Here is a 12,443-nt window from a genome sequence, read left to right as displayed (position 1 = left end):
TCCGTTCCTGCGTAGAGGCGTCTCATAGCTGCTGTCAAGACGCCAGCCTCAAAACCACATGATCTTCAGATCGTTTCCTCCCTCTGCTCTAAAAATGAGTTTCTCTTTATTCTTAACTGGCTCTTTGGTAGCTGCATCTGTGCGTTGGGTAAGGGGTGCTGGCGCATCTGTGTGTGATGGAAAGAGAGAGCTGGAGGAGGAAACCACATAGCAGCAAAACCAGTACTATAAACAGCACTGTCCCTCCGCAGTGAGACGAGGGTGATTTTTTTTTTTTTAGATTTTCTAGATTGTTATATTAATGATTAAACAACTATTGTGAAACGCATGACTCTTTGAGGCAAGTGATATCCAACTAATTTTTGTTTCTTATTAGCGATAACACAATTATAAATACAATTATACTATGCTGAACATTCAGCCTTGTGGTTTTGTCACTTCCTGTTTAAAGTGTCCACTCCCCCTTCACTCTGCCAGCTGTGTGTAACAATAGAAACGACCATGACAGTGAAAGTACAGAGGATGAAGAAGTGAGTGTCAGTCTCCACAGATCTGTGCTCAGTGACACACAGACGTATGGATCCTCTGATGCTCCTGTTTCTTCTCATTGCTGGGCTCACAGGTGAGTGTCTCTCATTACAGTGGTACTGAGTAGAGATCTCTCAAAAATTTTCCCTATTTAAAAAACCAGTTTGATCAGCTTTCATTGGATAAGCTGGTTGACCAACTTATGATGGTTGAGCAGCTTAAGGTGTATTTTTGCTTGATGGTTTGATGGTTTGACTGGTCATCCCAGCTTATGATGGTCATTCTAGCTGGTTTAGCTGGTGAACCACCCAGCTGGGACTTAACTCTCTTAGACCGGCCATAACCAGCCACCAGCATAAGCTGGTTTTTAGCAGTTTTTTCCCGCTGGGTGGTAAAACGCAAACTGAATTTAAAATATGCACTGATACTGAATAAAAAATTTAAAAATGCTAATAAAACTAAAATGGATTTCAAATGAAAATTAAAAAAATATACAAATTTAAAAAATCAAAAATATAATAAAAATGATCAAAGACCTATGAAAGACCTGCCTTGGCCAACAAGAAAGACCCAGACAGACATCGGTCTGTTAGAGAAATACTCTGCCTGACAAAAAACGTCACACACTCCAGCATTTTGCTGGACGGTCTTTAGCTTCTATTATGGTGCACATTCACCATCGCTCTGTTTCGATGAGCTTATGCAGCATCTCTACTTTAAGTTTCATCCAGATTTGCTTTATTGTTTCACTGAAATCTGAGACCTTTCACAATTGGAGCCTTATGAACCTTGGCATTGTCGTCCTGGAATATGCCCGTGTCATCAGGGAAGACAAAGATCCATTGATGTGATAACCTGCTTATTCAGTAGATTCAGGTACTCAGCTGGCTTCACTTTATTGCTGCAAACATGTTAATCACTGAAATAATGATCCCGTCATTGGCTCCTAAGTATTTAAAATTCAAACGGCGATTTCATTTTTTCCAGGAAGTGTACATGGTATGATGGCAGAAGTCCTTGCTATATGCTCAGGTAAAAATTCACACAGTGCAGTAAATCCTTTTAGAATTCATGACGTTCTAAAGGCAGAGTTGAGCGTATCGCCTGGCTAACATTCCCACAGTGTCTCCTCAGGAGTCCTTTTAGACACCAAGATCTGTGGTTTCCAATCAGCACCATGAAGGTACTATGGCACAACCACAGAGTGGACCTGGGATTGTCAATGTATGGTGTTCATGGGTATTATGGTCTGCAGCCAAGAAACAATTATTTAAGGCTTATTTAAGGCTTTTTCCTAGATTTTACGTACCTGCAGCGTTGGAATATTTTTAAAATATATATCGGGTGGGGGGCAACTTTTGCCCCCACTGTTTAAAATGGGGGCATTTGCAATATTTGGGGTCACATTTTATAAATTGTACTTAGAGCATAAGGTTTATCTTTTATAAGAGAAGAGCCCAGATTAGAATGCATACAGTAATCAGCACATCGTGCTAACATGAGTAAATAAGAATAATATTGCTGTCAGGGGTCTTGCTAAAGATTTTGGGCCCCATGAATGCATATCATATTGGCCCCCCAGTTCAGACCAATGCAGGTATTTTCCAGATTTTCTAGGCCCCCTGTCACCCAGGGGCCCTTGAAAGCGCCCTAACTTACCCCGCCTTATGGTGCCCCTGATTGCTGTTCCACAGAGAAGTGTGCAGTCATCTGTATGTGTATAGAAAACCATCTGAATGTGAGAGACAGCAGGAGACAGTTATAACTATTTGGGCTCTTATTTTCCTCTTAATAGCCTTCATTTATGTATAATTCAGTTTATAGATAAAGCGAAAACTTCATCACAGTCTTTCAAATGTCTTAGGGCCAGTTCATACATCTGAGCCCAGATTTTGGGTCTAGATGATTTTTTACGCGTCTGTGTGAGCCAACTGTGCATGTGAAAGGAAATGGACTGAGTGCTTCCAGTAGGTGGCTGAAGCAGATGAGTAGCTGTAGCTATAGAAGCTGTCGACACGCAGCTGTGTGAGGAGGTGCAGAAATGCACCGATGAGCCAAAAGATTATGATCAACTGCCTAATATCCTGCTGATCTTCCACATGCTGCTAAACCAGCCCAAACCTGCTGAGCCATAGACTCTACAAGACCTCTGATGGTGTCCCATGGTATCTGGTACCAAGATGTCAGCAGCAGGTCCTTTAATTCCTGCAAGTCGCATCCCACAGATGCTTGATTGGATTCAGCTGTTCTGCTTTGTTCTTGACCCCTCGTGGTCCCATCATTTTGTTGTTGTCCCCTTTGTGTTCTGTTTTGGTAAATAAACAGTATTTGATGCTGAGCAGCTCCGTGGAACGTCCCTCTTTTCCCTTTGACAGAACCGGCCCTCACTGTTTTCTTGTCTCAGATCTTCATGTCACGCTTTAAGTGTGAGGTTGCAGAAAAAATGAGTGTGAGTCACATGAATGACACAGGAAACCAAGGAAGCTGAAGACATTGAAGACATTTTTAAAAACATTTTCCACTTTTACACTCACAGTTTATTTTAGAGCAACTAGACGTTGACAGTAAACAGTGATGGATGCCTTACTGTTAAAAGCCCAAGTCTTCTGTTGGTCTTGCTGTGGTTCCCCAAGGTCCCTCTGTGTCTTTAGTTTATCCTGATATTAGATGTCTGACTGACACACCTGCCATCTCAGCACTGCTGACTGCTGGTTTTGAATGTGACCATGACTGTGTCTGTGTGCAGTCTGCAGGCTTCCTCTGTTCACATGGAATTTCTCCAGCTTCCAGTGCCCTGCAATGGACTGATGTGCAGTTGAAGGTGTACCTCACTTTACACTGTGTGCTTCCTGCATTAGGATCTATATAATTATGCTGATGATGAAATATACTAATGATGAATAGTTATGCTTAAAAAAGCGACAATGAAGGACTGACTTGCTGAAATGCTAAACATTCAGCCTTGTGGTTTTGTCACTTCCTGTGTAAAGTGTCCACTCCCCCTTCACTCTGCCTCTGTGTGTGAGAATAGAAACAACAGAGACAGTGAAGGTAGAGAGGATGAGGCAGTGAGTGTCAGGGTGTACTACTCACAGCAGGCGATAGGTACCGTGCATGTTTGACCCCTAAAGTCCAGTTCCTTTGAAAAATGGGAATTCAATCAATTCTTTTCCCTGCAGGTGCTGACAGTGTGTCCACAGTGACCTGGGTGTCAGTACTGAGTGGAGGATCTGTCACCATCCCATGTTTCTATGAGGACAGATATGAAACACATGTGAAATACTGGTGCAGAGGGTATAGATTGAGGTCATGTACTCCCATAGTACACACTGACTCTCCACAGGAGGGTAAAGTGTCAGTCAGAGATGATCCTGACCAGCGAGTCTTCACTGTGACCGTCAACAATCTGACAGCTGGGGACTCTGGCTATTACTCATGTGGTGTGAAGATCTTTGGAGATGTAGATGTTGGAGATCAGGTTTACCTGTCAGTCACTGAGGGTAAGATATCTGTAGAAATATATTATCACTATTTTCAGGCATATATGTCTAATACAAATAAATACACATATTCATGAGCTGCAATGACAATAACATATTTTATTTTTAACATTTTTTGATGTTTTTTTTAAAGTGGTGAATCTGCCAGTGTTTTCATTACACATAGTTAATGGTGATAATTAAATGGTAAATCTTACATTTTATTTATGTAAATGAGGGTCCAAATGTATGTTTAGTTCTGGATGACAAATGAGTCCTGGGAGAAGAAACAGTGTGAGTTTAAATGTGTGACTTCAGGGGGTTAAACAAGTAAAAAATGTCATTTTGTTTGGTTTTTTGTTTGAAGTATAAATTTTATTGAAAGTGTGAATGTATACAGCACCAGTTTGGCTGATATTTACTGAAGTTTATATTACATATATTAATTAATAAGTATGAATCAGCAAAGATTTGCATGCTAATAATAGTAATAAAACTCAGGGATCAGTTAGTCCTTTCTACACTGTTTGAGTTTTACAAATACAGTGATATTAAATATAACATTTAACCGAAGCAATTTTTAAGAGGACTGGTACTGACTCTTTATTAATATTTGTATAAATAGTGTAAGAGAGAGGTAATTATCCTGATAATTTTCATACTGTCCCTGCAGTTGTCTTCACAGTGAAATGGGTGCATGTACAGAGAGGAAGATCTGTCACCATCCCATGTTTCTATGGTGACAGATATAACACTCACGTAAAATACTGGTGCAGAGGGAATAAACGGAATTCATGCGCTCCCATAGAACACACTGACTCTCCACAGGAGATGATCTCAATCAGAGAAGATCCTGACCAGCGAGTCTTCACTGTGACCATCAACAATCTGACTGTTGTGGACTCTGGTCATTACTGGTGTCGTGTGGAGATCAGTGAAGCCTCAGATCCTGGAGATGAGGTTTTCCTGTCAGTCACTGAAGGTAAGATGTTTGTACTTCAGACTGTAGCCAATGACATGCACAGGATGTAACATGTCATTCATTTAGAATGGAAGAACATTGACACAAATGCTGAAGGAAAAAAAATATGTTGAAATTCCGTAGCTTTACCTAAGTAGAATGGTCTCTACATTTTTATTTAATGCAATATGATAAATGAAAAGAGTGTAATTTTAAATGAGGTCCTTCCTAGAATTAAATTGTAACATGTTGAATGTCCATTTATTGGACAAGTATTAATAGACATATGCTGTGAGGACTTACAGGTATAAATATTTTATTGTTTTGTAAATATCACAGTGTTTGTTCCTAATCTGTGTGTTCAGGTTCCCCAGAGCTGTCAGTGGACAAACAGGAGGTGACGGGTGTGGAAGGAGACACTGTCAGTGTTCAATGTCGCTATGGAAACAGTGACAGTCTGAAGCTGTGGTGTAAGATTTGGGGCTCCTGCTCATCAGAGAGATCTGTGAGTTTGGATGGGAGGCCTGTCCTGATCAGGGATGACAGAGTAAACAGAGTCTTCAGTGTGACAATGATGGAACTGGAGAGGAATGACACTGGCTGGTACTGGTGTGCTGCTGGATACCACCAGATCCCAGTTCATATTACTGTCAGTCAGACAACTACAACCACAACCAGCACTGATCGTGAGTAACTGATATAAATCTGGCTGTGAATCATTTATGCTTCATTATAAATAGATAAATGCTAAATTATCTTAACAGTTCCACTCATGAAAGCAGTCTGTGTTTTTTTGTGCGATAATCTTGATCTTTATCATCTTCTGCAGTATGTTCCATGGGTCACACACTATGATGAAGTTACCATCTTGTTGGTAATAATGTGAATAGAATATTTATATGAAAGACATTTAAAGACTGACAACTGAAACATAAAGAGGCCTGAAGTCAGAAGTAAATTTCCTGTAGGGGGTTACGCTGCCCCCAGTTCCTCCTGAAGCCCACAGTCACTTCCTCGGTCCTGTCGATGTTTAGCAGCAGACTGTGGGCCTTGCACCACTCCAGCAGCTCTCTCCCCCCTGTCTGTACGCAGACTCATCTCCCCCCCATGAGGCCCGTCATAATGCTGTCGTCTGCATACTTTATGATGTGGTTAGAGGTGGTCTTGGCGGAGCAGGCGGATGTCAGCAGTGTGAATAGTAGGGGGCGGAGGCAGCGGCCTGGGGGAGTTCCTGTGCTCAGACTGACGGGAGCAGAAGTGATGTTTCCTGCCCTGACAGACTGTGGTCTCTCTCAGAAAGTACAGGGTCTGGTTGCAAAGTTACATTTTCAGCCCAAGATGGAGCAGCTTTAGGTTTGGTTGTTGTTTACTATTAGCATGGTGAAGGTAACCTTACATAGCAGTCTTTATTCTCCAGGCATATCAGTGTGGTATGAAGGGCTGGGGTTATGGCGCCCTCTGCAGGCTGGTTGGATGGTATGCAAAATGCTATGGATGAAGGGAGACTTTCAGTGCTTTGATGTGTCACATGACCAGCCGCTCAATGTACTTCATTATGATGGAGTGAGAGCTATGGGTGGATAATCATTAAGCACTGGAGCTTCTTAGGCACCGTATGACTGTGGCAGTTTATAGACAGTTGGGGATACATGCTTGTCTGAGTGAGGTGTTAAAGATGTCTGTCATGCCATCTGTTAGCTCATGGGCACAGTCCCTAAGAACCCGACCTGGGATATTGTCAGGATCAGCAGTCTTATGTGGGTTCTTGTTACGCAGAGTGTTCCTCACTTCCACTGTGGATGGGTGGGGTGTTTGTTCATTGGTGGGAGGGGGGCTCTTCTCTGCATTGCTCTGTGCCACATAAAACCAAGCAAAGAGGTAGTTAAGCCTGTCAGGGAGGGAGGTGTCACAATCCATGGTATGTGAGGTGGTGTTGTAATCTCTGAGGGCCGGTATAAGATTAAGATTTTTTTTTTAATCTCGGGGGAAATTAGCACATACGTCATGTTTCCCTGGTGCTGTGGAAATCATTTTTTTTGTGCGTAATGCCCTTCTTACATATCTGATGGCCCAGTCGAAGGCTTTTCAGTCGATGTTCCTAAGACAGTACAGAAGCGGCTCCTTCTGGCCAAACTCTGACCTGCTTGATAGTGACTTTGGACTGTTTCAGTAATGGTGTGCAGGCTGGTAGCAGCATCGAGGCTCTGTGATCAGAGTGACCGAGGTGGGGGCTGGGCTTTGCCTTGTAAGCCCCGTGAATGTAGCCCACCTCCAGAATGATGTTCCCTCAGCTGAAGATACAGCAAAGCTAAAAGGAATGAATTTAAATATCTCGATTAGTCATAATGAAATTCTCTGAACTCTTGAACGTCTGTTGCTGAATATGGTTGTTTATTGGGATTTTAGTTTCCATAAAAGCACCACAGTGGCCCAGTAGGTGGTGCTGTTGCTTCACACCTCCATGTATAGGGGTTTAAATCTGGCTTCTGCTCTGTCTGTGTGGAGTTTGCATGTTCTCCATGTGCTGTGTGGGTTTCCTCCCACAGTCCAAAGACATGCAGCCCGGCTAATTGGTGTCTCTAATAGATGTAGCACACTTGAATGACTGTACGCTTTATATTGTTTTTACTGTAATACTACAATACATCACTCTCAACATGCTGGAAATCAACAGACAGCCATATTCTTGTTACTGCCACTTATCAGGTATATAGATCCATAAAAATCCAAGTAAAATGCAAAGTATAAAATATTGGTTTGTAGTGTCATGCAAAACTTTTTCAGGCATTTTTCTGCCTTGTGTGGATGAATCGTTACTAAAGCTGTCAGACTGGCTGATGTGTCTGTGGATAGTTTCTAATCCCTGCAAAGGCCAGTGTTACAGCTGTACTCTGTAATAGCTGATCCAGCTCCGTCATGAATACATTTTGATTTATAAATTAAATAATCTCACCGGTTCAATGTCAGTGCCCTGGGATATGAACACTTTGGTCATGACCTTAATTTATTATTCTGTATCCAACCAGCTACTCTACTGAATATTTTTCACTATCCCTTTTATAATTATGCTTTATAAATGACCTTTTCCTTAGTCTGCCCTGCCTGACAGAACAGAGCTTTTCCTTTTCCCTCCTAATCAGAAACCACAGTCCTTACTCCAGGTTCCGCTTCTGTCTCAGCTACCATCAAGCTGCCTGCTCCTGGATCGACCCACACAGGAGTGAAGGGACAGAGGTTAGTATTCAGCTCATCATGCTACAGCGTCTGACTGGTCTTACAGTAATGGGAAATGCATATTATTTTATGAAAAATAAGGATATTGTGTTTATTTTATTTTACTTTATCATAATATTCCTGAGGGGGCGGCATGGTGGTGCAGTGGTTAGCACTGTTGCCTCACACCTCTGGGACCCGGGTTCGAGTCTCCGCCTGGGTCACACGTGTGTGGAGTTTGCATGTTCTCCCCATGTCGTCGTGGGGTTTCCTCCAGGTACTCCGGTTTCCCCCCACAGTCCAAAAACATGCTGAGGCTAATTGGAGCCGCTAAATTGCCCATAGGTGTGGATGTGTGAGTGAATGGTGTGTGAGTGTGCCCTGCGATGGACTGGCCCCCCATCCTGGGTTGTTCCCTGCCTCGTGCCCATTGCTTCCGGGATAGGCTCTGGACCCCTCGCGACCCAATAGGATAAGCGGTTTGGAAAATGGATGGATGGATGGATAATATTCCTGAGACAGCATCCCATCCAGGGTGAGCCCCTGCCTTGTGACCTCTGCTGCTGGGGACAGACTGCAGACCTGTTAGTAAGATGGATGGATGGATGTATTACAGTATAACATGTAATCTAATACATAGGGATGCACATGACTAGTGCACAAGCACTCATTAGCTGTATAAAGGATCACATGCATGGTGATTTCTTGGCTTAAAGTAAAAGTGCATTTGCTTCACTATAACAAGAAGTTGTTCTGCTTAAATTGCTTTATACAGTGAATGCATACTTGTGCACCAGTTACAGTACGTGCATCACTGCTAATAATTGTACTGAAACTGGTTTAAAATGTCCAGCTATTCTCATGCTCTTGGTTAATGTCTCCTGTTCCTCACATGTATCCTGTGTAATAGTACAGATGTGACTGTACCGTGTCGCTATAAATAATTTAAGACTTTACTGTTCAAATCCACCCTCTTATTCAGTTCTCTGGTCCAGCTGGTTTTGTATGTAGGACTGGGCTCATTGGTGCTGCTGTTGATCATCATCATCATCACATGGAAAGTGTGGGACAAACACAGTGAGTATCTGCTGATGCAGACGGTGTATAAGTGACCTGAGTGTTTGAGCAGTGATGCATGATGATGCAGCAGCTACTTCATGCTTTTAACATTTTTCAAAGATGGCTGGACAGGGACACAGACAGCAGCATTCAGACACACAGGTCTATGCAGTGAAATTAAAACATAAAACGTGGTCACAGCCCCTTTGGAAAAGGAATAACAGTGCAGAGCTAAAATCCACTATAGTACAAACAGGACATCAGAGGACAGCAGCCCTGAAGGAGCCTTTCTAACCCGAACCCTTTCCTCCATGATCCTGCAGACTTTCCTCTGACCTCCTGAGTCTGTGTCCAGCCAGCTGAGCTTATAAAACCCTAAATTAGTTAGTTACTCCAACCAGGACTGGCTGGGATTCACTGACTGTTTACCTGCAAGCGCAGGCTGGTAATCGGCTGTCATACAGTTCAGAGCAGAGATGCTGGTGTGAGCAGAATAATTTTCTGTTTCTTTTCCCTCATTTCTTTCTTGTAGAGAAAAAAGTGGCCAGGAGTCAAAATCCAGGAAGGACAGTAAGTGTCAGTCAGTCAGTGTTTAATATGGGAGGAAACTCTAGAACACTTTGCAGAGTTTTGTATTTTCTAAGAGACCAAAAATAGAAATCAAATTCTGTTAACAGCCAATAACTCATTAAGAAGTTTATTTATGTATAGAAAGATGTGAATCTTGAGGCATGATGGTAAATGTTTTCTGAATAGAAATAAAAAAGACTTAAATCTCATACAATATTCATAAAGATACAAATCATTGTCCGATACATCATATTGTCACCAAATTCACCAACAATGACATTCTGTTGCTGTGAGATAACGCATGGACAGGTGGTTCTATAGAGATACATGGTCATAATTTTTCTCTCTCAGGCCTCTGAGGAGCCTGGTGCTGATGTCACCTACAGCTCCATTGTCCTGTCAGGCCCAGAGGTAAGATGGTTTCATGTAAATCAGTGTTTGGTTCAGGCATAGGACCAGTATCACACTGAGAGTGACACGTATATGAATAATGTACTGACTGGGCAGGTACATCTACACCTCAGCTGATCTCTCAGATCCATGTGCATGAGAATTAGCTGTAATGTACCAAGAAGTAACATGATACCCCTGATATTTCAAAGTGATTTACATGGTAGGTTTCGTCACGCCCGGCTCGTCCGCTCCTCGTGTGTGCCACGCCCCCTGATTATCCACGTGTGCTTCCCTGATCTTGCCCAGCTGTGTCTGATTATTTTCGCCCAGTCCTGTCTATTTCAGTCCATGTCTTGCCTTACTTCAGGGTCCGTCATTGATGTTAGTCGATGTTCGTGCTTTTGTCCCGTCCTGCCCGTGCCTAACAAATCCCCAGTTATTCCCCGTATTCCGCCCGCCTGCCTGCTTTCTGCCCGCATTGCCTGCCTGAGCGATCACCCTTTTAACCACGGATCCTGACAGGTTTGGCAGCTTATGCATTCGTGGTTTCTGTACAAAGGTTGGTCTTGTACCTCCACTGTAAACAGCTAAATGCTCTCAGCAGGTGTCCTCTAGATGTTCTTCACACCGTCCTGCTGTAACCCCAGCCAGCGATGTGATCTACAGCTCAGTCACCCTGAAGCACAGAGAGGTGAGTTTGGACAATCTGCTCTAACATGAGCTGTGATACATTTAGTCTGTCTGATGCTGGAAACATATCATATGTTTCCTTTGACATCATATACAGCCACGATTCCAACATCATACATGCTGATATTTTAAAATCTTAAGCCAGATGTAAGTGAACTAAAGAGGTTTCCCTCATTAATGTATCACTCTGGTTCATTTCCGGTTCCTGTAGCAGCAACATTAACACACCAAACTCCCTAAAATGCTAAGGAAGGTGTTAGTACCTCAGAAACCAAACTGATGTTAATGCTTATCTGTTATTCCTCATCCAGTAGGGGGCAGCGACACAGAGAGGCTCCTCTACATGTGGGGAGCTGCTGCTCAGGATGAGAGCTGTGAGGGACACGCAGATACTCCAGTGATGGGGAGGGATCATCACCAGAGAGGAGCATCTTACAGTGATGTGAGCTGTATTTACATGGCATGCAGCACTGTCACATTACAGTGTGACAGTAAGAATCAGCCAGTGAGAAACACACATTCATGGCTGTTGTGCATCTGAACCTTAACTGAGGTGCTATTTGTCTCTTATGTTGCTTTGCAGAAATTAAAATTTCATTAAAATAGATGTAAGGCATTAACTTGGTGGTGTGTGAAATGTCCCTTTTCATTCATATTAATGGGAAACAAATATCATTAGCAATTCTAGTTGATTTGTATAAGGTAGTTTATAGAATATATAGTATTTTGAGAAAGTGTTAGTCAGTGTCTTCTGCATATACAGTTTATGTAGAGCTGAGGGGGTTACTGAGGTCTAAGAGCTTTGCTGCCCCCTGTTGGAGCCACTTCTCTGTTTGCTATAGACAGTGGAATTAAAAACTTCCCTGTTACCGTTATATCATGTTTCAGTATAAAAGCTTTAGGTTTTTTCCAGAGAATGTTAGGCTCTTGTTTACTGATAAATGGAGTATTATTGAAAAAGCAGACCACAGACAGTGTGACTCGTCATAAACAATGTTAATAAAAATGCTTTTCATTGCTCCTGCATGCTGCAGTGGTGTCTCAGTGTGTAACACGGATGCCTCATACTTTCAGGGGTTTGGGTTTGAATCCTGCCCCTGGCTGTCAGTGTGCTGTTTGTGTCCCTGATTTGGGCCCCGTGCTTCCTGGGATGTGCCCCAGGCTGACTGTGACCCCATCCTGGCTAAGAGGGTGAAAGATAGATGGATGATCTTTAAAGATTTAAAATCCATAAAAGGGAGGCAGTGAGGTTAACGAGAGTCAGAAAGTGAGTGTCAGTCTCCACAGATCTGAGGTCAGCGATACACACATAAGGCTCCTCTGATGCTCCTCTTCATCCTCTTCTTCACTGATGGGCCTCCAGGTGAGGATCACTTACTCTGGGACAGGTTCTCACTCTCTCTCACTCTACCATGCAGCATATTTAGATAGACAGACAGACAGGAAATGAAACATGAGTGTTTATGTATTTCTATATTCATATTATTAATGATGCCTGACACCAAATCAAATCATTGTAATATTCAATAACCACGCAGAATCTGTATAAT

General features: G+C 42.6%; 3 protein-coding genes across 28 annotated transcripts in view; 2 read left to right on the top strand and 1 right to left on the bottom strand.

The window, feature by feature from the left end:
- LOC125740819 (CMRF35-like molecule 1) overlaps positions 1-12,443 on the bottom strand; it is a 243,944-nt gene that overhangs the window by 113,763 nt on the left and 117,738 nt on the right. The gene's annotated exons all lie outside the window — the stretch shown is intronic.
- The window catches only part of LOC125740818 (CMRF35-like molecule 1), a 133,458-nt gene that overhangs the window by 73,177 nt on the left and 47,838 nt on the right, over positions 1-12,443 (top strand). The gene's annotated exons all lie outside the window — the stretch shown is intronic.
- On the top strand, positions 515-12,026 carry LOC125740817 (CMRF35-like molecule 1). Its single transcript, XM_049012481.1, has 11 exons — positions 515-622; positions 1,516-1,560; positions 3,708-4,028; positions 4,681-4,989; positions 5,334-5,654; positions 8,109-8,202; positions 9,164-9,258; positions 9,773-9,810; positions 10,162-10,221; positions 10,808-10,894; positions 11,205-12,026. Exons 1-11 carry the CDS (start codon positions 577-579, stop codon positions 11,205-11,207), a joined length of 1,419 nt encoding a protein of 472 aa, XP_048868438.1. The 5' UTR covers positions 515-576; the 3' UTR covers positions 11,208-12,026.

This window comes from Brienomyrus brachyistius, chromosome 4 (assembly GCF_023856365.1).
Source record: "Brienomyrus brachyistius isolate T26 chromosome 4, BBRACH_0.4, whole genome shotgun sequence".
Taxonomy (NCBI): domain Eukaryota; kingdom Metazoa; phylum Chordata; class Actinopteri; order Osteoglossiformes; family Mormyridae; genus Brienomyrus; species Brienomyrus brachyistius.
The sequence above is the reverse complement of the archived record's forward strand: the minus strand, read 5'-3'. Positions and strand labels throughout refer to the sequence as shown.

What these genes read in the sequence shown, in the direction of transcription:
- LOC125740817 (XM_049012481.1), top strand. Translation starts at nt 577, where the DNA reads ATGGATCCTCTGATGCTCCTGTTTCTTCTCATTGCTGGGCTCACAG. An exon ending in TCTCATTGCTGGGCTCACAG is followed by an intron (nt 623 to 1,515) that starts GTGAGTGTCTCT and finishes CATTTTTTCCAG; the next exon opens with GAAGTGTACATGGTATGATG. An exon ending in ACAGGAGTGAAGGGACAGAG is followed by an intron (nt 8,203 to 9,163) that starts GTTAGTATTCAG and finishes CCTCTTATTCAG; the next exon opens with TTCTCTGGTCCAGCTGGTTT.